Consider the following 26,314-nt stretch of genomic DNA (forward strand, 5'->3'; position numbering starts at 1 on the left):
GGTGAAAAGGGAACGGGTGTTATACGCAGTGGCTATATGCTCAGATAATGTAGGACAATGATTAAAAAGGGTAGAGAAATGGGAAAGGCAGATGCAAAAAAAAATTTTAATTGCTCATAAGAATTAGAAAATATATTAATGATGGTAGCATTAGAATTGATATTCTGAGACTGTTTTATGTGCAAGGAAGGATAGGTAAATGAGTAATGATTGGAGATTTAAATTCTATCAGTCCCTTTGTGCTTTACAATTGAGACTTTGTGCGGAAAGGAGATATAGATACAATACAGAAGACTTTAAGAAAAAAAATTTTGTGGTTCTGAACTTAAATTTGAAGTGTCAGTATGAATTCAGATATTTTATCTTAAAGTTGACATGTGTAAATGTATATACATAGGTTTCCTGTTTCTGTCCACTGAAGAGGCCTAGAAAGAATGGTCAACTCAAATTAGCCAGGTGTGGTGGCAGGCGCCTGTAATCCCAGCTACCCAGGAGGCTGAGACAGTAGAATCGCTTGAACAAGGGTGGCAGAGGTTGCAGTGAGCCAAGATGGAGTCACTGCACTCCAGCCTGGGCAACAGAGCAAGACTGTCTCAAAAAAAAAAAAGAGTGGCCAATTCGGTAACAATAATGAACATTCCTAAGCATCTGGTTTATGGTCATTATTTCTCACTAAAAGAAACCAGGGCTTTTAAGAGACATGACTGATTTCAAGCCTCGGGCTTGATATGTACAAGATAGGGCTGGAACACTTTGTCATACCAGTTAGTGAGGAAACTATTGAAGGTGACTGAGGCTCATGTGCAAAGGACTTCAGTCAGCTTGAAGGAGGTGGCACTGGTCAAAGCTCAATGGGATCATCTGAGCTTCATAAGGATAATAATTGCACTTGACTGAAACCCATCAGTATGTTTAAGTTCATAAGTTTATCATGATATTTTAAGGAAAAACTAATTGCTTGCTGTGAGATGATAACAGAAAACCAATGCATTACCTTGAAAACTGATACAAGAAAAGAATCAAATATTTATCCTGCCTTTCCTAGATGCCTTTCCACTAAGTACTGTGGGAAAAATGTCTCTAAAATATGATGTGAGAAAGTGTCCAATATATGTCAATTAATAAATAAGAAATAAATAATAGATTTGAATATGACATATTTAAAATCCCAACAAATTAATAGATCTGATAATTGAACATCGACAGCTGCGACCATCACCAAAAGAGAGTCCTGGCACAGTGGCTCACAACGGACCTGTCATCTCAGCGCTTTGGGAGGCCAAGGTGGACAGATCACTTGAGGCCAGGAGTTAGTGACCAGCTTGGGCAACACAGAGAGACCCTGTCTCTCCAAAAAATTTCAAATTAGCTGGTGTGATGGTGTATGCCTGTAGTCTCAGATCCTTGGGAAGCTGAAGCAGGAGGATCTCATGAACCCAGGAGGTCAATGCTGCAGTGAGCACTCCAGCCTGGGCGACAGACTGAGACCTTGTCTAAAAAAAAAAAAAAAAAAAAAGAAGAAGGAGAAAGAAAAGAAAACACATAAAAGATAAAAGCATCTATGGCGGCCTCCTGATGAAAGAAAGCAATATCATTTATAGGCTTGCCAAAGGAATCAGACTGGAATAGGATCAAACCTCTGATCAAGCTGCCGATTTTCAGGAAATACAGAGCACAGAGAAACATACTTAATTATACTCCAGGAATGCAATCAACACCATCCAGACTGTGGGAAACTCCACAGGTCAAATTCCACAGCTAAGTGATAAGAAAAAGGAAGGGGTGGAAAGGAAACTTATAGATTAAAAAAGACTCAAAAGACACATCAAAATTTGAAATACTGGGCAGGGTTATGGAATCTAGGGATGCCCACTGAGTGATAAAGCTATAAAGAAATGCAATAAAATAATTTTACCTTAAAAATCAGCACATTGAGCTTTTTGCAGGGGGAGGATGGGATGGGGCATGTGAATGGGACTTCAGAGGAGGCCATTGATCTGTTCTTTCTTGACCCAGACTATGTTTACAAGGGCATTCATCTTTCAGTAACTGATGAAGCTATACATTTGCTTTGCATGGTTTTCTACTTTTGTCTTGTTTTTACAAAGAAAAACCAAAAAAAATTACTGGCAGAACAATATTGCACATTATTCATGAATGCATACAAGTGAATGTGTAAATATAAAATTTGACAAGAACGATACCCATTAAGTTCACGTGAAGGGGTTCCTGCTAGGGAGGTGGGGCAGGGGAGAATGGAACTGGAGGAAGGGTAAGCTGAAGCTTTCCAAGTATAGGTGCCATGTTTTAACTTCACAAAAGAAAGATGCAATTATGATGTGAATATGTTAAAATATTAACGGTCCATTTGGGACATTCTAAACACACGTGCTTGTGTATTATCCTCTCCCAGTCTTTGTTTTTGAATTCTAAACATTTTAGCCTGTGAATGCATATTATGACTAAGGGCAATAACTTCTCTGAAAAGACTTTGATGCTATTGGCACAGCGTACTGTGTCAATCAAGGATACAATTGCCATTATTCCAGCTACCTGACTTAACAGAAAAAATAATGTAGGCACCCTAGATGAATTAGTTCCCATTAAGTTAATAAAAATTTGACTCTCAAAAAAGTTTATTCATTATGACTGTTCGAGTAACAGTATTCTATAATGGAAATATGATTAATATTTTATTTCTACTAATATTGAAAAACAAATATGCAACTTGCTTGAACTCAATCAGTTTCTTCCTTTGGTGGGTGTATAAGGTACTTTATTTTTATTTTTTTTTTTGAGATGGAATCTCGCTCTGTTGCCCAGGCTGGAGTGCAGTGGCTAGATCTCGGCTCACTGCAAGCTCCGCCCCCCGGGTTTACGCCATTCTCCTGCCTCAGCCTCCCAAGTAGCTGGGACTACAGGCGCCCGCCGCCACGCCCGGCTAGTTTTTTGTAGTTTTTAGTAGAGACGGGGTTTCACCGTATTAGCCAGGATGGTCTCAATCTCCTGACCTCGTGATCCGCCCGTCTCGGCCTCCCAAAGTGCTGGGATTACAGGCTTGAGCCACCGCGCCCGGCCTAAGGTACTTTATTGAGATCCAGTTTAAATTAATGAAATGTTCTAGATTATTTTCCCAGTTGAAATTTTGAGATCAATTGTTCTCCCAACCCAAAGCTCTGTGTTGGTAGGGCTAGGTGTACATCTTGGAATGTGAATGTTGGTCAAGTTAACATAAAATTCTTTATTCATTATTTTGACTTCTTAGGACTTAAGGCAATGATCAGTAGGTAAGCAAATTATGAGTAACGTGGCGGCCATTCAACAGTTTGTTCCCTAAGGGTCCACAGCAATTTCATTGTGCCATGATGGAAAATGAATGTCAGGGAGAAGTTGTCTAGATCATTTTTTTTGTTTGTTTTAATTTCTGTGAGCCCCATAAGAATATCAACCTACAGAAATAGCATAATCAGATTCTTCTCTGTCAGCATGGGCAGGAAGTAAAGGCAGTCATGATGACTCAGGAGTGAGAGGACAAGCAGACCCCCAGCAGCATGACCCGTATATTTACCAGGCAGGTAGCTGCAAAGTCTCTCCATCGAGGCCTGGACTGTCGAGTTGTGAACTTGAGCAAGCTGTTCAATCACAGACACCACCAGCACACACCCTGCCCGGGAGGACAAGAACATGTCATTAGTGTCCTACAGAAAACTGAACTGGAGAGACAGGAGAAAGAAGGGGTGTGTGTGTGTGTGTGTGTGTGTGTGTGTGTGTGTCCTTAAGAAGGCCAGCCTTTCCAAAACAGAGAAAGTGATGATGTTTACATGAGCTAGTGCAAGGAAAACAGCCCACATGGAGCAGAAGTTCAACAGATATTAGCTTCTCTCTTCCCCCACTTTCTCTCCTTTCTGCAGTAGATGGCTGCAGAATAGGATCATTCCCATCCTACACATTCACTTGGTAGGAGGAGAATCCAGGATACAATTTTTAATTTTGGAAAAGCGATGGAAATTGCCTAGCATTTGAAGTCGAAAGATCTGGGATTGAGTCCTGACTTAGTAATCTTGAACTCACCATGTGGCCTTTTTGAACCTGGTTTCCTCCTTGCAAAGCAGGTAATATGTTTCCCATAGGGCTGCTGTGATGGTTAAATGAGATAAAAGTGAGACTGAGTGTGTCTTTGAAATCATAACACATTGTAAAATATCATTTTACCTCACAGCTACAAAGCATACTACTAGAAAGCATGCATGAACATGGTTAAGTGTCTAGGTGGACAATTGTATTAAGTTAGGAATATATTCCTTCTGTTACTTTGATACGTGGTAAGTGTGAATGCCTAGAGCTCCTAGGCTGACATTCCTAGAAGATTCTATCACTTGCTTAATTTTCTGAGCAGCAGGGGAAAGCCAAACCTTTTTTTCCAGAGAAAAGGGACTCTTTTTTTTCCTTATAAACAAGTGGTTGGTCAAAGATCAGTCAGTATGTGAGAAGAAATTGTTAGATCCCATTGCAGTAAGAAGAATGGACACTTGCTGGCAGAGGTTCATTTCTAAGGAGGCAAAGGAAGGTTTATGTCCTACAAAAGATGTTCCAGGGAGCCTGGGCCAGCAGTAGGCTCATGATTGTCCATCTGTGCAAGGAGCTAGAGACCCACATTTACACACATAGTATCATTTAAACCAAATTTCCAGCAGGATTCCTTGAGGGAAGGTGGCTGATAATGGATATGAACAATAAAATTGGGCATTTCTATACATAAAAAAGTAAAATCTTCTATAAAATGAGAGATTGCTGATGAAGAAATGAGAGACTTCTACTTTCTAGATGCTGCAATGTCTGATGGTGTTTTGGCCTCGATGTTCTGTCCCCTGTCTCTGGACAGACAGAAAGGTTCACCACATCTGCAACAGTGAAATCTGGATTACCATGGTCTTCCTGGGCTCTGAGAATACCTACTTGAGGATGCATTGATCACCATTAACTATCAAGGTTGATTGGCTGTGTTTCTAACCTAATGCATGGCACTTGAGGATTTCCTTAATTGCAATTAATTTAGTAGCTGACGCTTATCAGCACTTTATGGTCTTGTGCTTTCCTATATATTTGTTTTATTTAAAAAATAACTTTTCCAAAAATACAAACACAATGCACACTTATTTTTTAAATTTTATAAAATACAGAACAGGATAAGAAAAGATAATAAACATCACTCAACCCACCCAGAGATAACCAATTTCACTTTTATTTATGAATATATCCAATGCATTTAATACAAGTAAATATTTTTGGCATTAATAACGTACTTTTACACCCTGGTTTATGTCTCTGATAATCACCTATTAAGATGGGTGAAAGGTGAAGCTAAATAAATTTTAACAACTACAACTAAAAATTAATGATAAGTAATTATATTGCTATGTGATAAGAGGATGCAGTATGGTGCAGTTGAAAAGAGAGAGGCTTTGACATAAACTTGAGCCACTTACAAATGGTGTGACTTTGAACAAGGTACCTACCTTTCTGAAACTTTATTTCTAAGAGTTTAAAGTTAGACCATATGTTCCTCGAGGGGAGGAATGAGGTCTTATCATCTCTAACTCTAAGTTCCTGGCACTGTGCCTGGGTTGGAGAATAAAGGCAAGAGACTTTAAGTTATATATATATGTTATATATATGTAATATAATATAATATATATTATATATGTAATACAATATAATACACACACACACACACACAATGTATGTGTATATAGATATATATGAGATGAGGTCTTGCTGTGTTGGCCAGGCTGGTCTCAAACTCCTGGCCTCAAGTGAAGAGCCACATGAGTTGCATTACAGTGGTTGGTTGCTGGGGGCTCCCTAGCAAAGGGCTAATGGATGCACCTTCAGTTGCTTCCCAGTTCAGTCATCTCACCCAAGTTACTTCCTCTGTGTTCCAGTCTCCACTTGTGGACATGGCTCCACTCCTCATTCTGGCATGAAACAAGCAGTGCCCTCTCTAGAGCCAAACAGCAGCTTCTGTAGCATGTGGTCATGATGTGCTGCTGCTCACAATCAAGGAAGAATATGATGGAGACTGGGTTGTATGTTAATCTGTTCATGCAGCTGTAACAAAATACCTGAGACTATGTAATTTCTAATAATAGAAATTCATTTCTCACAGTTTTGGAGGCTAGGAAATTTAAAATCAAGGCACCAGCTGATTTGGTGTCTGGTGAGGGCTTGCTCTCTCCTTCATAAATGGCACCTCCTGCTGCATCCTCAAGTGGTTGAAGGGGCAGAAGTGCTGGCGCACTGTGTCCTCTCATGGCTTTGATGGGCCCCAGATGAATAAAATATGATCTTTGTTCACAGGAAGCTCACAGTGAACTTCCAAAAATCACATGAACTGGATAGTAAATAGCGGTCAAAAGCTAGGGGAGATGTGATTTTGGAGAGACCGTAACAGGCAGGAGAAGAGCAGGTGACAGAAGAGGCACTCCCAAGAAAGAAACAAGGCTTGGTGGCCTGAAACATCCCGGTATATCTCCCCATATATTTCTCACTTTAATTAGCAGCAACTTTTCTTTCTCATTAATATCTAAAATAATATTCTTGCAATCAATGGCATAATAGACTTGATGAGATGCAAGAATTGAAAACCAACAATAGTTTGGTGCAGCAGGAATAGTGGGTGACCGTAGGGCATAAGGTGAACTTTCCTTGGAGTCTGACCTTGAGGAGTCTCCATTCCTATGACCCCAGTGATCATAAACCTTGGATGCTGTTTCCTCTCCCTGAAAATTCAACTCCATCATCAGCATTTGTTTTAATCCATGGCTTAGAAGGATAAATGCAAGGCGAATGGGGCAGCTTGAAAGCAACCTGCTTCTTTGTACTTACACATGTGGGCTTTTCTTCTGAATTGTACTCAGAGAAATCCCATCAAGGACTCTTATGACAGTTGTGGCTTCTCAGAACTGCTGGCTAAAATTGGAAAATCATTAGCTAGATAAAAAGAAGCAAAAAAAAAAAAAATCTGTCTCTGAACACTGGGTGAGTCTTACCGCCATCATCACTTTGCCCAGTGAAGAGTTATGATGATCAAAAGCACCCTGCAGAAAAGGCCATAATGGGGTTTGAAATCATGAACACCCAGGTTGGGCTGAGCTCTGATCTGGAGTCCTGCTCACTCAGCCATCTCCACCTGTCTCCAGTGGGCTCACCTCTCCTTCCAGTTGAATTGTTAATTTCAGGTGTGCAGTGAGATGTGTTCTGAATCCTTTAGCAGCAAAAATGGAGACATTGACTTTTCTACAGTTTCTAATAAGAGGTTTCACTTCCTTGACAGGCTAACGAATGTTTTTCCTGGGAGAAATGCATCGGCAGAGTAATTCCTACCATTACAGACTATTCTCTGGCTTCTAATAAAAGGCCTGGCTCTGTTAAAGTGAATTTGTCTGAGTTGCTGTTCATTTAGGAAGTGAGGAGAGGGGACGAGAGCTATGCATTTTGCTCAGTGGTCACCATCTGAAATCTCACATATGGAAAGTCTCTTCTCACGTGGTATCTGAAAATAATGAGTATAATAGAAACAGACACTCCTGGTAGCACAGGAAAAGAAGCAAATGGGCCCGAATAAAAACACCTGCCAACAGGGATCACGTCTGGCCACATACCTCAGGTAGACTGCAGACTGGGCCAAGGAATCCTTTTGATGTGAAACAGACTCTTGAAACTCTAATTATAATCATATCTGTGCTGGCTGGAAATGAAGCCAACTGCAGAGAGCGGTCTATTAGATTTCCCATTTGTCTGAAACCCACCCTTCGCTGAAAAGCCTTAAAAGCACCTGGTAGTTTTCAGAGCCACAGTCAGCGTGACTATACTTCCTTTTTGACCCCGAGTAGAAGCATGAATAATTCATCGCATTGCTAGTGTGTGCCCTACGGTTTTCAAAATGTTTTTTTGCATATATTATTATCTCATTCGAACTTCACAACTCATAGATGTAGGAATTATTACTCTCATTTTACAGATGAGCACATGGAGGCTGAGTGGGTAAGTACCTTGCCAAGTATACAGCTAGTAACAGAGGAAATTGGGACTTGCACACAATATTTGGTGAAAAGAAAACAAGAAAGAAAGATGTAAAAATATTCACCTAAAATGTGTCTTACTGCTGGCCTTGTTTCCCTAAGATGCTAGTTACTCAGAGAGCGTGGCACATAACTCTGGTGTGAATCTCACTGCATCCTACCCTTTCTTTCTTCTGCTTCCTCCTCTTAGAGTCTGGACATGGATAGAGAGAGGCAAAGGAGGAGAAAGAAAGAGAATGGAAAGGAGGAAAAGGAAGGCTACCTAAGGTGCTCTGGTATAGAACAGAGTAGAAGAACTGGGGGTTTAGAGAGATCTGGGCTCAAATACTGCTTCTATTACTTATGAATTGGCGCATTTGGCAGGATTTTGGCACCCACGGAATGGAATAACAATGCCCCTTGTTTGGTATATTAGAAACAGCCACATAGTTTTTGCACTTCCTCCCATAAAGCGATGTTGTCTATATCCCAGCTCTTTGAATCTGGCCTGTGACTTGCTTTGACCAGTATGTGAAGGAAGGGACAGTGTGTCAGATTGGAACTGAGTCCTCCAAAAGCTTTTCAACTTCCACGTTTGCCCTCTTTGACACTGCAGCCGTGAGCCTGAGCCAACCTGCTGGAAAGGCCCCATTGATGGAAAACCGAGGTGCTTCAGTCAACAGATCACCCAGATCATTCCAGATCACCCTGCCCTGCCATTTCATCATCTACCAGCTGAACGCCGCTGCAGGAGTGAGCTCCAGGAGACCAACTGAAGAATTATCCTACTGTGCCCACCTCACAGAATCTTGGGCTCATAAATGATGGTCGTGTAAGTGTGGGGTGGTTTGTAATACAGCAAAGGCTATCTGCACATCTGGCAAAAGTGTCGTAAGACTCATGTGATACAACACATAAAATGCACATGGTGCCCGGCACGGAGCAGGCATTTAGCAAAAATTAGTTCATCTCCCATCTACTAAGGCCACCACAGGGAAGACACATCTTCTCCACGAACTCTTTAAAAAATAAAGGCACAGAAGCTCATCTTTGGAAAATATGTTGCATTATCAACAACATTTTTACTTTCATCGGGTTGAATCTTCTTTTATTGCAGACAACTAGTGTTTTCACTACATTTGAGTAGATTACACTCTGTGGCCTAACCTAACTACTACTTATTAAAAATGAATAATCAAAAATGAGAGTGAGGATGTCAGGACACATTTGTCCTGTCATTCATTCAACATGCACTTTTCAGCACCTACTATGTGCCCAAAAGCTTGAAGAGATACATGTGAATAAAAGAAGTCACAGACCTGTGGGGCAAACTGATACATAAATAAACAATCTGAGAAACCCGTAAGTATTGTGATAGAGGGACCTGGTAGTGCTTTGGGGGCACGCTGGTGTAACCTCTCAGTGATAGCCTCTCAGAGGAGCTGAGTCTTAAGGGATAGGAGGAACTCATTCATCAGGAAAAGGAGAAAAAGTTGTCCATGTATAGGAGTTTTTTAAGAATTGGAAGTAAGAAAGAGAAGAGTTGGCCAAGACTAAAATTCAGAGTCAGTGAGAAAGGAAGAGTGAGAGAGGTAGGAAAGGGCTAGATTGTGAAGCATCTTGAAAGCCATACTACAGACTACAGAATTCAAGAAGTAGAGTCTAAGTGCAGACTGTAACTAATGGTTTTCAGTGTTTAACTCTGTATCTTCTAAAATAAACTTGAAAAGCTATGAACTTACACATTTTAATGGACAACAAGAAAATATTAATGGAGGCCAGGCACGGTGGCTCAAGCCTGTAATCCCAGCACTTTGGGAGGCCGAGACGGGTGGATCACGAGGTCAGGAGATCGAGACCATCCTGGCTAACACAGTGAAACCCCGTCTCTACTAAAAAATACAAAAAACTAGCCGGGCGAGGTGGCGGGTGCCTGTAGTCCCAGCTACTGGGGAGGCTGAGGCAGGAGAACGGCGTAAACCCGGGAGGCGGAGCTTGCAGTGAGCTGAGATCCGGCCACTGCACTCCAGCCTGGGCGACAGAGCGAGACTCCGTCTCAAAAAAAAAAAAAAAAAAGAAATTATTAATGGATATTAATCTAGTTACAAAGGATATAAATTTGGAACAATTGTAAATATTACAGTGGAACTGTTAGAGTAACCTTCTGTGTGTATCCAAAGGGATCTAAATACTATAGTGATTTCGATCTAGTCTCATCCACTTAAAAATATATGGCCAAACTCTTATTTCACACTGATTAATTTTGCATTGATAATTCCTCTTCTTGAATTGAAAAGCCCACCTCCTTGAATTCTTCTTCAACCACAGAATTTTATCCAAATGCAATGTGTTTTTATAGTTGAAATTATTTTTTAATCCCACTATTGATCAATAAAGTATTGGTATTGATCTCAATACTAAAAGCATGTATAAAACTTAAATAAAAATTTTAATTTCCTGTGATACTTCAAGTTTGGAGTCTGGATTGAGTTTTCTTTGTTAGTAAAATTAACTTCTCTAAACAATAGATTGCCAATTTGATAAACTATTATTAGATGATAAAGGTAAAATGTTATTGGAATTGCACCTCTTAATGACATTATTGAGCCTTTTTGATTGGTACCTATGTCTGTTGGGAAATACTACTTATTCATGTAAAGAGACAAGGTTCAGCATCACTTTTGTTCCTCTTTTTCATCGTTAAACATGTAAGTACTGAAAAACATGTTTACTTGAATAAATAGATCAGAATTGAAGGACTTTTGATATAGCAATGTCACAGAATTCTTTGAACTTCTTCTGAGGTAAATGCCAAACATGTCGGAGTAAACTATCATTGAAAATTATTTTAAATGATGTATAACCTGACAATTTCATTAAGTTCCCCTTCCATTTTATTGAAAGCAAAGAACTAGATGCTACCTGACTTATAAAAACATGTTAAATCAATCATCTTTTACTTTCTCATTTTTTTGTGGGGGGAATATGCAAAAAAATTTATAGTAGTTACTATTTTGCTTAGCAAAATCCAGTGAAAGCCTAATACACTCAGGGGCGGGCATGGTGGCTTACACCTGTAATCCCAGCACTTTGGGAGGCTGAGGAGGATGGCTCACCTGATGTCAGGAGTTTGAGACCAGCCTGCTCAATATGGCAAAACTCTGTCCCTGTTAAAAATACAAAAAATTAGCCAGGTGTGGTGACATGCACCTGTAATCCCAGCTACTTGGGAGGCTGAGGCAGGAGAATCACTTGAACCCAGGAGGTGGAGGTTGCAGTGAGCCGAGATTGCACTCCAGCCTGGGTGACAAGAGCAAAACTCCATCTCAAAACAAACAAACAAACAAAACCCAAAAAACAAAAAACACTCAGAAATAATTGGATAATGAAATATTGTCCTTTTCAATACACTTTTGACTATACTACATTTTAAATAAAATTCCTTTACCTTAAGGTATGCTTTATATACATTTTTGTCAAATGTTGGAGCTGATACTTCCTCCATTCAATTTATAAAAAATGTCCTCTGTATAAACTGAAATGACAAATCCATATTTTATTATTAAAGAAATTAATTGAATTTTTCTTTCAGAAGAATGTAACTTCATTTTTCAACTCACTTCAATATTTGCATTCTAAGACCGATAGTTAGACATATAAAGATATAGAGAATGGATGGATAGATGATAGGAAAATGAGTGGATGAGTGGATGGATAGATTGATGGATGAATGGTTGCAAAGAGGATAGACAGATGATGGATGGAATGGATATGTAGGCAAATCAATAGGGAGAGAGGGGGAGAGAGAGAGAGAAAAAAATAATTTTACACTCTGCCCAATATTATTCCGTCTTTATACACAAATCTACTCGCTAACGTGGAAAATTTTCAGCTGACAACAAATGCTTACTACTGCCAAAATTTTTGCAAATGTTTTGTTGACTGTCTAACTGTTCAAATTTAGAAACATAACACAAGAAAGAACAAGATCCAAAGCCCACAAATGCATACCTGGACGATTTTGAAAGATAATATATCAAAATATCAATAGTGATCATCAGGATTTGGGAATTGCAATTGATTTTATTCTTTAAAAGTACTCTTCTATATCCAAAAATGGTGCTGATAGATTTGTTCGGCATAGGGTTGCCATAAACCTCCAATTTGTAAAAAATGCAGTATCTGCAAAGTGCAATAAAATGAAGCACAATAAAAAGAAGTGCTGCAGATCATTTTACTACCATCTGGCCTACAAAGTTCTGATGAAAGTTCAGCCATTAGTCATATTTGTGTTTTCCTGTAAGTGATAAGTCATTTTTCTATTTGTGCTTTCAAGATTTTTATGTCGTATTTGGTTTTCAGAAGTTTGAGTTCGACTATAAGGTATCAAGATTTACTTCTCTTTGTGTATTTGGAGTTTCTTGAGATTCTTGGATCTGTAGGCTAATGTTTTTCTTTTTTTCCTTTCCTTTTTTTTAAACAGACAGAGCCTGTTTGTGTCTCCCAGACTCAAGCGATCCTCCCACCTCAGTCTATGTAGCTGGTTACATATCACCATGCTGGGCTAATTTTTAATTTTTTTTGTAAAGATGAAGTCTTGTTATGTTTTCCAGGCTTGTCTTGAACTCTGGGACTCAAGTGATCCTTCCACCTCGGTCTCTCAAATTGCTAGGATTACAGGTGTGAGCCACTGCACCTGGCCTTTTCCTCATTTTTAAAAAGACTTTTTGCTACTTCCTTTGCTCTTTCCTCTCTTGGAACTCTCGTTTCATAAATGTTGAGATATTGGATATTATACCACATGTTTCTGAGGCTCTGCTCATTTTTCTTCAAGCTTTATTTTCTCTATTCTTTGGTTGGGATAATTTGTATTGATGTGCTTTTAGGTTCGTTGATTCTTTCTTCTTTGAACTCAAATCTTCTGTTGAGCCCATCTAGTACATTTTAAATTTCAATTATTGATTTTTAATTCTAGAATTTCCATTTGGATCTTTATTATAATTGTATGTCTCTATTGAAATGACTTCTATTTGCTGAACATTGAATACTGTCACAATATTTTCCTTTAATTCTTTCACTATGGTTGTCTTTAATTCTGTGGATATCCCCATAACAGCACTCTGAAGTCTTTAATTCACTCAGAGTCCCTTTCTATTGACTGCTTTTTTCTTAAGTATGGATCTCGAATTTCTGTTTCTTTACATGTCTACTAATTTTTTTTTGTTGTTGGAAACTGAAAGTTTTAAATAATGCATTTAGCAACTTTGGATTTTGTCTCATTTTTCTGAGAGTTGTTGTCTCTTCTTTTCTAGTAACTTTCCAGGCTTCAACTGTGGATCTGCTTGCCCTGGAGTGTGGAGTTTCTGACATCTCTGCTCATTTATTAGCCTGGCTTTCTAAGGATCACTCCTGTGGCTACATAGCTTAGAGTCATCGAGCAATTTGTGCTGAAACACTTCAAGCTTGTAAGGTGTAGTAATCCTACAAAGGCCTCAAACTGCTCAAGTGAAACAAAGAGTCACCATCTGTTGATCAATCCACATGTGAGCTAGGGAATATATTCAAAGTGGCAGCCAGTTCTCAAGTTCCCCTGGGCTTTCACTTTCTGCTGGGCTCTTTTAGGTCTCCGCCTACACATGCATGGTTTCCCAATCAACTAGGGATCTGTAGAGAGCTTATCTCAGCCCTTCCGTGATGCTCTTCTCCAGATTGTTTCCAGTATCTCCCAGGTAAACTTCTGGCTGATCACTGTTGCTTCATCAGGGATCAAACCTTGAGCTAGCAAAGCTGTAGGTTCTGTTTGTTAATTCCCAACGGCCTCCATCACTTTTGGCCAGGAGAGCCATGGATCTTTACATCTCGGTGAAATCATCTGTCCCATTAGCAGTAAACCTGCTGGTTTTTGCAGCCAGTTCCACAGTGATAAAACTACTGTTCTCACTAACCAAGCTGAGGGCAGGGTAGATAGAGCAGCCTCAGGCAAGGAGGCCACAGTATCATTGCTTTTACTGAAGTTCATGCAGTTTTTCAAAAATAAATATTTCTCAATTCATTGTATGCCGCTGATGATTTCCTGTGCCCTGAAATGCTTGTGACAATTTTTCCAGTTTTATACTTAGTCTTTTGCACAGAGGAATTTCTAACACCTTCATGAGATCATCATCAGAATTCTCTTTTGTACTTATTTTTATCTGAAGGAGCCTAGGGGTTTTAGGTTTACTAAAATAAAGGGCAAAGTAGACTTCTCTGATTACATTTGCATTTTGTTAAATTGCAGGGGTCATTTTAAAAGACAGATTTTTTTTTTTTCCAAAGCAACATTCAGGCAAGCATTTTCCTAACATTGAAGAACAACTGTTTTATAAGCAAAACGTTATGACATTGGAGTGATTATGTTTTCTTTCCAGATTTCCAGAGTGTGAAATCCATGAGAAAAAACTTGCATATAAAAAACAAAAAGCCATAAACAAACCCAAACTCCCAAAACCCCCCAAATCCCAAAAAACTTGTTCAATTTGCAACTTAATCTTCATCTATTGATTTCCATTATGTATTCATTTCTATTTGGTGAATCACTTTGGAACTAAGTCACATAAATTATCCCTTGTGATATTATCTGGGTGTTTAGTTTGAAGGTTCTTTTTGATCTTTTAAAAGCATTTCTATGTGTGGTAGGTAGAATTATAATATTTCTGCCTCCTGGTGAACACATTTAATTCCCTACTCTGAATAAGGGCAGAACCTGTGAAAATGACTGGCTATCACTTCCACGGTTATATTCTGTTACCTGGCAATGACAAAAAGGATTCTTCATATGTAATTAAGGACTCCAATCAGTTTATTTTGGGGTAATCAAGATTTTCCTAGATGGGCCAGGCATATTCAGGGAGCCCTTTAAATGTAGAGTTTTCTCTAGCTGGTTTTGAAAGAAAGAAATTAGCTATGCTACTCACTCCTTAGGAAGAGAGGCAGACTCTAGTTACTGAGAGTGATCCCTAGCTGATGGCTGAGAAGCAGATGGGACTTCAGTCCGGCAACTGCAAGGAACTGTATTCTACCAATAACCAGTGAACTTGCAAGAGCACCTTAGTGTCAAATCAGACTGATGCCCTGGGCAACATTTTGACTTCAGCCTTGTCAAAAAAACTCTGAGCAGGGAACTCAGTGATGTTATGTCTAGGCTTCTGATGTGCAAAAACTGTGAGATAATAAATTTGTGTTGATTTAAGCTGATAAGTGCGAGGCAATTTATCACAGAGCAATAGAAAGCTAATACACTGTGAAATCTTTCTTTATAAATGAATCTTCCCTTGAAACACCCAAGATTTGAGAAGTTCTGTTTACTTAAGATACAGGTTGGCATGAAATTATTCAGTTACTCAGGACTTTTTGCCTTACAATGGGTTTAATTTCAGGACTTCTAGAGCACAATTTCTATGCATTTCTTTCTTGATTTCCAAAAGAATAGATAATCACACCCTTTTGTGTCCTTGCTATATACCAAGCACAGTTCTAAGTGACAGGCTGTTCGCACCACCCTGTGTAATTCTCATTTTGCAGATGAGGGGAGTGAGGTGGTGCTGAGGGTGAAGCTATGTTCCCAACGTCACATTTGTATGGAGTGACAGAACCAGGATTCAAATCTGAGAGCCCCACGCTCTGCAGCTCTTAACCCCATGCCTTACTATTGCTTCCACAAGCGCATTATAGAAAGTGTGGAAAATTCAGAAAAGCACTGAGAAGAAAATGTAAATCACTAGTAATGTCTTCATTTAGAGATAGCCATATAATCACTATGAACATTTTGGCATTCGTTCTATCTAGGAAAATAGCTCGTCAGTAGAGAAGTGGGCACATTATAACTTAATGGGGATTTTACTCTGCTTAATGCTTTATAACTTCTTCTTTTTCCCCTTTACCATAACAAATTTTAAAATGTTCTGTATTCTTACCCAGAGTATTAGTACATTTACAAAAAAAAAAAAAATTACTTCCTTTGTTCCTGAAGCACAGCATGCTATCATCATGTATTCTGTGGGTTTTGCTTACTTTGTGACCTTTCCCCAAAGTCACAGGCCCTCCTCAGAGTGTCTTTATGGTCTTTCTCTTCAAGTTGCAACCTCAGAGCAATCCGGGAAACAGAGAGGCAGACAGGTGGTAAAAAATTCAGATGATCAGAAATCTACCATTTATTCTAAAGTTGGGGTTAAATGCAATGATAATTTAAAAATAAAGGCAGGAGATTATGGAGAAGAGAGAGTGTATGGGAACCACCATGGTAAGGGGCACGTGCAGAGGGCAATAGCTGTGTTCAGGGAACAGGGATGGTCCAGCTAGACCTCAAGGATCTGCCTGGCCGGTGAGGGTGGAACGTGTGGTGGGTCAGATGCAGGGCCAATGTCCAGATGGCATGACTGAGCCAAGCCCATGAACTCCACCAGCCCCGAAGCTTTAATTGCTGGCACTCTTAGGGCTGAGGACAGAGACCACCTCCAAAGGCTGAGAACCATGAACACCAGAGTGACGGGTAAGTCCTCCTGGAGAACTTAGATCAACCCTCACAGAGGAGGGAAGGAAGAGGAAAAGCTAAGTTACCCAAAGAAGACTAAATTTAACAACATAAATGGTAAGATGAAATGTTTTCTGCTATCAACAGAAACAGTGTCTTATGAAAAAGCGTTTAGTTATAGAGAAATAGAGTGAAATTTCTGTGTGTCTATGTTGTGATAATAAATTTTCAACCTTCTGTTGGCTCTGTCTAAATCCTTCCTATTCTTGTCAGTGACTGTTATTTTATTGCTCATATTGGCTTGAAATTATGCGGCCACCTCTGTCTGTTCATCAATCAAACTATGAAGTCATCTTGGACCACTCTGTGTGTGGTATGCGGGTGTGGAGAGGGGATTATAACCTGACACTGAAGGCACTTTATATTTAACCAAATGTGAGTAAGGGAAAAAGTCAGGTTTTTCTTAACCTTTTAAAAAGCTTCCTGAGTACCAAATAGTGCTTTTAAAAAAACCAACATTCCGTAAATTAATTTAAATGTCAATGACTTGGAAACACAAGGATTCTTTTCCCCCTAAATCAGCCATGTAAAGAAATGTTTTGCAAAAATGAACATGTCTAATTATTTATTCTGCAACATTTGAAAAGTGGCAGAAAGAGGCAGAGCCTGTTGAAGCATAGTCAACCCCGCATTTGCTTAGTGTTCAAATGGGACGTACTCTTCAGTGCTAACAAATATGGTACACTGGGGAAGGGGACCTTGGGGCTTTCCACAGCTTCAATCTGCTTTGGGAATACATTTATGGTCACGTCCTCAGATCTTCTGGTTGGTTCCCCACTGTAGGTTGCTCTTTGGGATTGGAGCTGGGGTTGTTTGTGATGGGGATGTAGGCTCAATAGCTCAGTAACTTCCGTGAGGGCTCATTTTGGAGTATCCCTCCAGTCATAGCAATACCGCCACTTCAGTGAGAGCTCATGCCATAAGCCTGGCAGCCATCTCTGTACTTCGAGCTCTCCCCACTCCCACCTGCCCCTTATTCAGTGGACTAAAGACTTAGCCCAAATTCTGCCTGCTGGGAAGTTGGAATTGGTAACCAGAAGGTGAACCCACCTCTGTGGGCTGAACTGTCACATACAAACTCAGGGCTTGTGGGAGCCAGTAGTCAGCCAAAGGGTGGAAAGCATTAAACCAGCTGGTCTGTAGGGATAGAGATGGAGGCAGTGGCAACGCGCCGGGAGAGAGAACTCTCTGGGATTCTGGCAGCCAACATTTTTTGTTTCCTAGCTTGATTTGTAGGTCTGTTTTCTCCTTTTGATTCTAAAAATCACTCTTGGAAATCTCACAAGCAAATTTCCTCTTTTTTTTTCCTTCCTTTTTTTTTTGCTTAACCTAATTGAAGTTGATTCCTGTTACTTGCAACCCCAGGAGTTTCACTCCTGGTTGCTATATTGGTGGTGAGGAACTCAGTATCTGGGAAATAAGATAAAGGAACAGGCATGTGACAAGAGAAAGTCAATAACTGCAAAAACAATTTTAAAATACAGGTCTTAAATATGACACCAAAAACACAAGAGACAAAAGAAAAATTAGATACACTGAATTCCATCAAACTTACTAAATTTTGCTCTTGAAAGGACACCGTTATGAAAGTGGGGGAAGGAAACACAGAATGGGAGAAAAATTTGTGAATCATAAATTTCAAAAGAGACTTGTATCCAGAATAATGGAGAATTGTTACAATTCAACAATAAAAACACAAACCCAATTTAAAGAGGAGAAAAATATTTGAGTGGAAATTTTTTTCAAAGAAGATATACAAATGGCCAATAAGCACATGAAAAGATGCTAACATCATTATCATTTGGGAAATACCAATTAAAACAAAAAATGAGATCTCACTCCACAGCTACTATGATGGCGATAGCAAAATGATGAATAACTAAGTGTTGGGAAGAAGGTGGAGAAATTACAACTTTCATAAACCGCTGGTAGAAATGTAAAATGGTGCAGCTTCTTGGAAAACAGTTTAGCAGTTCCTCAAAATGTTAAAGATGGAATTACCACATGCCCTAGAAATTCCACTCCTAGGTATACGTCCAAGAGAAATAAAAACACGTGTCCACACAAAATCTTGTACATGAATATTCATAGCAGAATTATACATAATCACCAAGCAGTGAAAACAACTCAAATGTCCATCAACAATGAATAAGTGACAAAACCAAGTAGGTCCATACAATGGAATATTATTCAGCCATAAGAAGAAATAAGGTTGATACATGCTACAACATGAATGAACCTTGAAAACATTATGCTAAGTCAAAGAGGTCTGTGGTCGGGAGGCTGAGGCAGGAGAATGGCGTAAACCCGGGAGGCGGAGCTTGCAGTGAGCCAAGATCCGGTCACTGCGCTCCAGCCTGGGCGACAGAGCGAGACTCCGTCTCAAAAAAAAAAAAAAGAGGCCTGTGGCAAAAGGCCATGTTCTATATTATCCTATTTTTGTGAAATGCCCATAGAGACAGGAAGTAGATGAGTGATTTCCAGGGGCTATAGAGAAAAGGAAATGGGGAGTGACTGCTAAGAGAATTGGATTTTTGCGGGGAGCAATAAAGTGTTCTGGAATTAGATATTGGTGATCAGTGCACGCCTCATGAATATACTAAATGCCACTTTTACACTTTAAAAGGGTAAATTTTATGATACATGAATCATATTTCTCAATAAAGTTATTATTTAAAACAATATGGGAAAAATATATTACCCTGATTTAATCACGTCAACAATAACATAATCACAATTAAAGTGAGGAATCAGCCAAATTTTAACTAGTTATGTAACCTTGAACAAGTTACTTATTTCTGTCTTTGTTTTTTTACCTACCAAATGAGGATAAAGATAATACAGACTTCATAAGGTCATTACATGATTAAATGGGTTAATAAATGTAAGCCTTTTGGAAGATAATTTATCACACAATGTCCAGTAAATGTTGGCAATTATTGTAATTATTAACTTGCAAATGTAATTTGTGTGGCTGAATAGCACCTGCCTGTAGTGACTTTCTCCAGGCATCATTCCAGTTAGTCCACATTCAAGTCAGAGAAAAGATGGAAGGTACTACCCTCATGGAGAAGCGCTGGGGAAACCAGTAGCAAAACAAACTTTATGAGTAAGAAACAAATACGATTACTCAACAATAATCTTCATAAAAATGGATGAAACCCAACTAATTCAGTTGACCTTGATGACAAGTAGGAAGGAAGAACTTCTTACATGTGTTGGGAAGGTGATATAAATATTTTATGTTATCACGATCTTATAAATGAAGGCAAGGGTATCCTTTTATGATCGAAGTAAGAATTTATGTTGGAATGGCAATTGAAAGACAGCTGACAACTAACAAAAATGAAGAGGGCTGGGCCCAGTGGCTCATGCTTATAATCCCAGCATTTTGGGAGGCTGAGGCAGACAGATTGCTTGGGCCCAGAAGTTTGAGACCAGCCTGGACAACATAATGAGACCCTGTCTCCACAAAAATAAAAATAAAACAATTAGGCAGGCATGGTGGTGTGCACCTGTAGTCCCAGTTACAGGGGAGGCTGAGGTGAGGGGATCACTAGAGCTGGACTGTTGAGGCTGCAATGTGCTATAATCGTACCACTGCACTGTAGCCTGGGTGATAGAGTAGGACTTTGTCCTTATTTTTTTTTAAAAAAAAAAGATGAATCATTCTTGCTCAGTTGGGATGATCAGAAATCCAGCTGCCTAATCACCTTTTGCTCAAAAAGTTTTTATGGCCTGGGGTCTTTCAGCAAGCAGGTGGTGAATGCAACAGAATCTTTGAGATAATGGAAGCTTCCTTGTTTGACTAGCAATATTCAGGTAGAAGTGTTTCTAGAATTCTGAAGTTTCTTTTTTGAACTTTTTTTTTTTTGAGACGGAGTCTCTCTCCGTTGGCCAGGCTGGAGTGTGGTGGTGCGATCTTAGCTCACTGCAACCTCTGCCTCTCGGGTTCAAGCGATTCTCCTGCCTCAGTCCCCTGAGTAGCTGGGACTACAGGCATGCGCCACCATGTCCTGCTACTTTATATATATATATATATATAAATTATTTTATATATATATTTTTTTGGTAGAGATGGGTTTTCACCATATTGGCCAGGCTGGTCTCAATCTCCTGACCTTGTGATCTGCCCACCTCGGCCTCCCAAAGTACTGGGATTACAGGCATAAGTCACCACACACAGCCTAAAATTTTAAAGTTTTAAACACTCCTTTTGAGGCTATTACTTCACCTTCCCCAGGTGGCTTTATGAGCAGAGTCCGCAGAGCCCACTTCCAAGCTGTGAGCCTCTGCCCTGCACTTCATAGTGCTCTGCTGGCTCTGGCATTTGCAGTTGAAAGAGTTCTAGAGAAAGCGTATTATCAAGGGCACTAAGGGCCAAGTTCAACATTCATTTTAAAGTATTGTAATCTTTACAAGGCTCCAGGTTCTCATTTTCCTCTACACTGGACAGTGAATTTCCTGAAGACAGACATTCTAAAAATCCTTCTTCTCCTTTGTCTGTGTATCCCTGGCTCTGAGCGCAGGGTCTTGCATATTCAGTGGCCATGTGAGGAGTGAGTGCATGGAAATGTTTGGGGGACCGCCTTTCTGCTGGAGGGTTGGAAGGCATATAATCCTTTTTGTCAGAAAGTTGTTAGGGTGTTGGCAACAAACGTAGAGTTAGAAGAATTCAAATCAACAGTTCCTTCTTTTCTTTCCCCTCTTCCACACACTTCTTCCTCTTCTCTCCAGCTGCAAGACAGCGGACCTCACTGCTTCCTGAGATGCTTCCCGCATGCAATCCTTTGAGTAGGTACACCCCAGAATCCCCTTTCAGGAGACACTCACTCCCCAGCTTCTGGAGCCATTGTTTTGAAGGATTATGCCAGCACTAGAATCCCTTGCCAGAACTGTCTTCACCAATGGGAGACATCTCAAAATTACAGCCCTCACCTGGGGTCAGGTCACATCCAAGGACTGTTTGATGTGGGAATTCCAAGACCTGCACCGACTTCAGGACAACTCTGAAGAGCTATTTTAGTCCTAGAGCTCTCAGTGGGATCCACTAGGCCTTCTTTTATGGCTGCAGCACAGTCCGCCTTCTCCCTGCCAACCCCAGTGCCTTCCTCTCTCTCTCATCTTTTTGCCAAGAACACTTCTCAATAAACTCCCCTGCACACACATTTCTAATCCTGTCTCCCCCAAAAGCCGACTTCAAACAGTGAAGCACCAAGTTGGTCTGCCTTCAGCCCCTGTCTCAGCACGTAGGCAGTGCTCAGTACGTGTTCATCACAAGACTGGACTCCTCCTGCACCCACCTCTCTTGCTATTATGACAACAGGTGAATAAGTCACCCAGGCAGAGTTAGCCAGAAGAAGTTGTGAGTTGCTGGGAAAATGGGTGCTAAATCATCCTCAAACCTAATCAGCAACAGAGTCTCAAAGCTCTTGGGGCCATGAGAATTTGTATGGGCAACCAAAATATACCTCTGTGAATAATACAGATGACCACACATTTCTTGACTCTCTCCAGCAAAATGAAGGGTCTACGCCCCCTCCATTGGAGTCTGGGTGGAGGAACCTGTGAATGCTTTGAGCAATGGAAGATGGCAAGTAATGCTGTGCCCATTTCCAGACCCCAAACTTGAAAGATTGGCAGCTTCTAATTCCTATCTTTTGGAATTCTCTCTGGGATTCCTAAGCTGCCAAGTAAGAAGGCCTACTACCCAAAATAGCCATATGTGGGCACTCTGATGGCACTTCCAGATGAGCCAACCCTCTAGCCTCTAGCACCGCCAAGGTGCCAAACATGTGAGTGAAGCTGTTTTTGTCAGTCCCAGATCCATCTATCCACCATCCAAATACCACCTCCTAACCTCAGTCACTCCTGCATGGAGAAGAAGAATCACCAGCCAGTGTTTGAACAAATTTTTCACCAATAAAATCATAATACAACAAAATGGTTATTATTGTAATTTTTGAAGCAGCAATAGAAAACTAGAGCAACCCCATCCTGAAATCTCCCCAACACCTCCTTCTTACCCTCTATGACCTCACTGGGAACAGGGCAGATAAAGGAATGAGTATCTCCTGTCCATTTTACTGAAGTGAAGGTCCAAGGATCTCAGCCCTGACAACTTGCCCAAACTCAAACATTTAGTTTGCAGTGAGCCCAGAAGTAAAACTGATTTCATCTGAGCTTTTCTCAAGTGTATTTCCATTTGATAGGCAGTAGGGTTTTGTTTTGAGAAAAATGAAAAGGTGGTAAATAATTATTTAAGGAAACCAAATACTGGGGGCGGATGATCTCCCAGGCATGGTTCAAAGGACCACACACCTCTGCCTCTTGGTCTCTGGAAAATGAAGTCTTGGAGAATCTGGGTCTTAACTAAAACAAGACTTTGGAGGCTGGGCACAGTGGCTCATGCTTGTAATCCCAGCACTTTGGGAGGCCGTGGCAGGCAGATCACGAGGTCAGGAGTTCGAGACCAGTGTGGCCAACATAGTGAAACCCCATCTCTACTAAAAATACAAAAAATTAGCCAGATGTGGTCATGTGCGCCTGTAATCCCAGCTACTCAGGAGGCTGATGCAGGAGAATCACGTGAACCAGAGAGGCAGAGGTTGCGGTGAGCTGAGACCGTGCCACTGTACTCCAGCCCAGGTGACAGTGCGATAATCCATCTCAAAAAGAAAAAAGAAAAACCTCGGAAGTAGAGTGCACCTCCTAACGTGTACAATGATCTGAAGCCATGATTTTGAGGAAGTAGGACTAATTCAGATATATTTCCATATTGTCTCCAGAGACAATTCCTAAGTGTCAGAATCTGTGTCCAGATTTTCCGTTTGCAGCATGTGGCCACCAGACTTATCCGAGAGTTATTTTCCTGACTTCTCAAGCTAGGATTCTATTTTGAGGTCTGCTCATTGAACAATTACTTACTACTCAGAGTTCTGAGTCTACATGGCTCCATGGACTGTACCATCTAAATGACACCACTGTTATGAGGATTCCCATGTTATGAGAACTACAATGTGTATAGCAAAGATCTTACCTTACCTCCTACTCTCATCCAAAAAAACAAACAAAAAAACCTCTTGGAAATAAAACACTCCATTAACAGATAAGCCAAGAAGCCATATCAGTGCTTAGCGTCTCCAGACGATCACCATATCTGGATTCTCTGAGAGATGGAAGGAAGCTAAGATGGTTGAGTCCTTACTGTGTGCACATGCCACAGATCTACACGCATGGTCACAATTTCCATGGTACCCCTATGAGTTGGGTCTCATTAGCTTCAGTTCACCAATAAGGACACAGAAGCTTGGAGAGGGTTAAGTACATTGCTGCAGGTTTCCACAGCCAGCAGGAAATGGGAGAGAAGGGTAGGAGGCGCGCAGTGATTCAGACCCAGGTGTGTCTGTGTGAGGTCAAAGCCCATGAAAAGCAGTAAAAATTTCAGGTTAAAATAGCCTGAAAGAATAGTTACCTATACGAGAAGAAAAAATTCCAATCACCAATGAGGTGGAAGAGTTTTATGCCCAATTTAAACTAGTACGCTTTGTATTCACATAGATGTATGTAGTGCCAATGTCTACTCTTGGAGTCTACATTTCTCTATGTCGGTGAGGTTACTGCTGCCTTCCTTGGAATCTTACAACTCTTGATGTAATAAAATATGTGATTTATTATGCAAGCAAAGTATTGGACCCCATTGTTATGCCTATATAAAAAATACAAAAATATTTATTTACATACCTACACAGGTGTGCCCATTCGAGTCTCTGGGCCTGGATGAGTCATCGTAGGCTGGAGAGGCCGAGGACTGAAGAGACAGGAGCAAGAATAGAGGTGCCACCGTAAGGATTTTCCAGGGGGATTGCATCTCCGAGCTATGCACCCCAAGTGATCACCTGGCTACAGAAGCTGCCAACTGAGGGATGCTGGAGCTGAGGCCGCAGAATCAATTGATCTCTCTCTCCTTCTCTTCCTCACTCTCTTTGACACACACACCCCACCCTCTCACATACACACTTTTCAGTAAGTGTGAAGTGAATAAAAGCACACATAAAAACTCACAGACCCACAGCTTGCTCTTGAGAGAGCCACACACGAAGAGCTGGAGCGAGTCTCTGGTGTGCGGCTCTACTGAGGTAAAAACTGCAGGATAAAGAAAACCCAAGTTGCACAGGGGCGGCACTTCCGTGCTCCCTGGCTCAATGAAGTCAGTGACCATAAACCCTGTGTGCCTCGAGGCTGGCCGGAACTGATCTGTGGGGTTGGTTAGGAGGCCCTTCCCCTTTCATTCTTGCAAAACAAAACAAAGCTAAAGCTAAAACTGAGAAGAAAAAAGAAAAAAAAAACTAAGCCACAAGCACACAACCCTTTAACAATTTGATCAGCAGCACCCACACATTGTAGAAATTATAATTGGTTTTATTCAGAACTTATTTAGTCTTGTTTTCAAGAGCTTTATATGGTAAGGTTGTGATCCTTATTTTGTTGTTAAAGAATATTCTGGTCAAATAATATCTTTCCTCTGGAGAAATTGGGTTATTCCTTGAAGGGTCAAGGCCTTTTATTTGGTTTGCAGAAAATAAGCAGTGCGGAAAATAATGGGCAGTTAGCATGGTGGGATTTTAGATCTAATGAGAAAAAACATGGGTTAGAATTAATCAATTCATAGTTGCTAGGCTGTGCACAATGCATCTTTTCTTTCTCCAGAATTTTGAAGTGCGTTTATATTTCCTACCTGTGGATGATTTGTTAAGAGACTGATTTTCTGCTCTGAAGAATAGAACTGAACACTGTCTTTCTGAGGAAAAAAAAATCAGAACCAGATCATATTTAAAAGACAAGTAATCTAAATGCTTCGCTCTAAAATGAGATACAACAAAATCATATGCCATTTTCAGACAAGATAAGAGGACAAGGCCAAAGTACCACAGTCTAGATAAGTGTGGGAGGTCTTGTGATTCTGTTTCTCTCTGCTTAGGCTCTGAGGGAGCTTATTACAAATTTTGAAATATTATAGAAGCTACCTAAATTGTTAGCAATTAAAAAAATAGCATTTGGAGTAGCAGGTAAAGTTTTAGAGTAGCATCCTTTCCAGGATGTAGGAAATACCAATTTTTATGGTTTGAAGATTTCTTGTGCAGTCATTAGTCTTACAAGTACCGATGGGGCTACAATTCCCAAACCTGCAGCAGAGATAGCACAAGTCAGAGTGTTTCCCTAATTACACCCCAAGCCCAATACCGAGGATACCGCTGGGCGTCTTGAGTCACCCATGGGCCTGTGACTTCCTCTGAGTCGAAGGTGCTGCTCCTTCAGCCCTTCACTCTGTGACAAAGGGGAGCTCTGGGGTCACTAGGACCACCACTGGGGTGAGGCCTAGAGAAGTTCCAGAGACTTCCAAGGGAGGCTAAATAAAGGACTGATTAGGAACTCAGATTGTGAAGATGGAAAGACTCATGTTTACATCTCATATCTACTGTTTATTCTGAGTAATATATTAGACCAGTGATGTAACTTCCCCCCCTTCGGTGTCTTGTTTTTTGTTGTTGTTGTTGTTTGTTTGTTTGTTTTTTTGAGACAGGGTCTTGCTTTTTCATCCAGGCTGGAGTGCAGTGGCGTGATCACAGCTCACTACAGTGTTGACCTCCCCGGTTCAAGTGATCTTCCCACCTCAGCCTCCCAA

At 40.4% G+C, this 26,314-nt stretch overlaps 1 protein-coding gene across 8 annotated transcripts in view; it reads right to left on the reverse strand.

Annotated features, from left to right (window-relative positions):
* The window catches only part of AOAH (acyloxyacyl hydrolase), a 191,330-nt gene extending 166,441 nt beyond the window's left edge, over positions 1 to 24,889 (reverse strand). For all 8 annotated transcript variants that reach the window (XR_004433104.1, XM_033193614.1, XM_033193613.1 and 5 more), the window contains exons 1-2: positions 24,373 to 24,889; positions 3,569 to 3,664 (exon numbers count right to left, since the gene is read on the reverse strand). Coding sequence is in view for 7 of the 8 variants with exons in the window: in XM_033193614.1 (XP_033049505.1) it covers positions 3,569 to 3,664; positions 24,373 to 24,499 (223 nt within the window). In the remaining variant the exon portion in view is untranslated. The remainder of the gene's footprint in view (positions 1 to 3,568; positions 3,665 to 24,372) is intronic.
* Between the last annotated feature and the right edge of the window lie 1,425 nt (positions 24,890 to 26,314).

This window comes from Trachypithecus francoisi, unplaced genomic scaffold (assembly GCF_009764315.1).
Source record: "Trachypithecus francoisi isolate TF-2019V2 unplaced genomic scaffold, Tfra_2.0 Lachesis_group4, whole genome shotgun sequence".
NCBI classification, from domain to species: Eukaryota; Metazoa; Chordata; class Mammalia; order Primates; family Cercopithecidae; genus Trachypithecus; species Trachypithecus francoisi.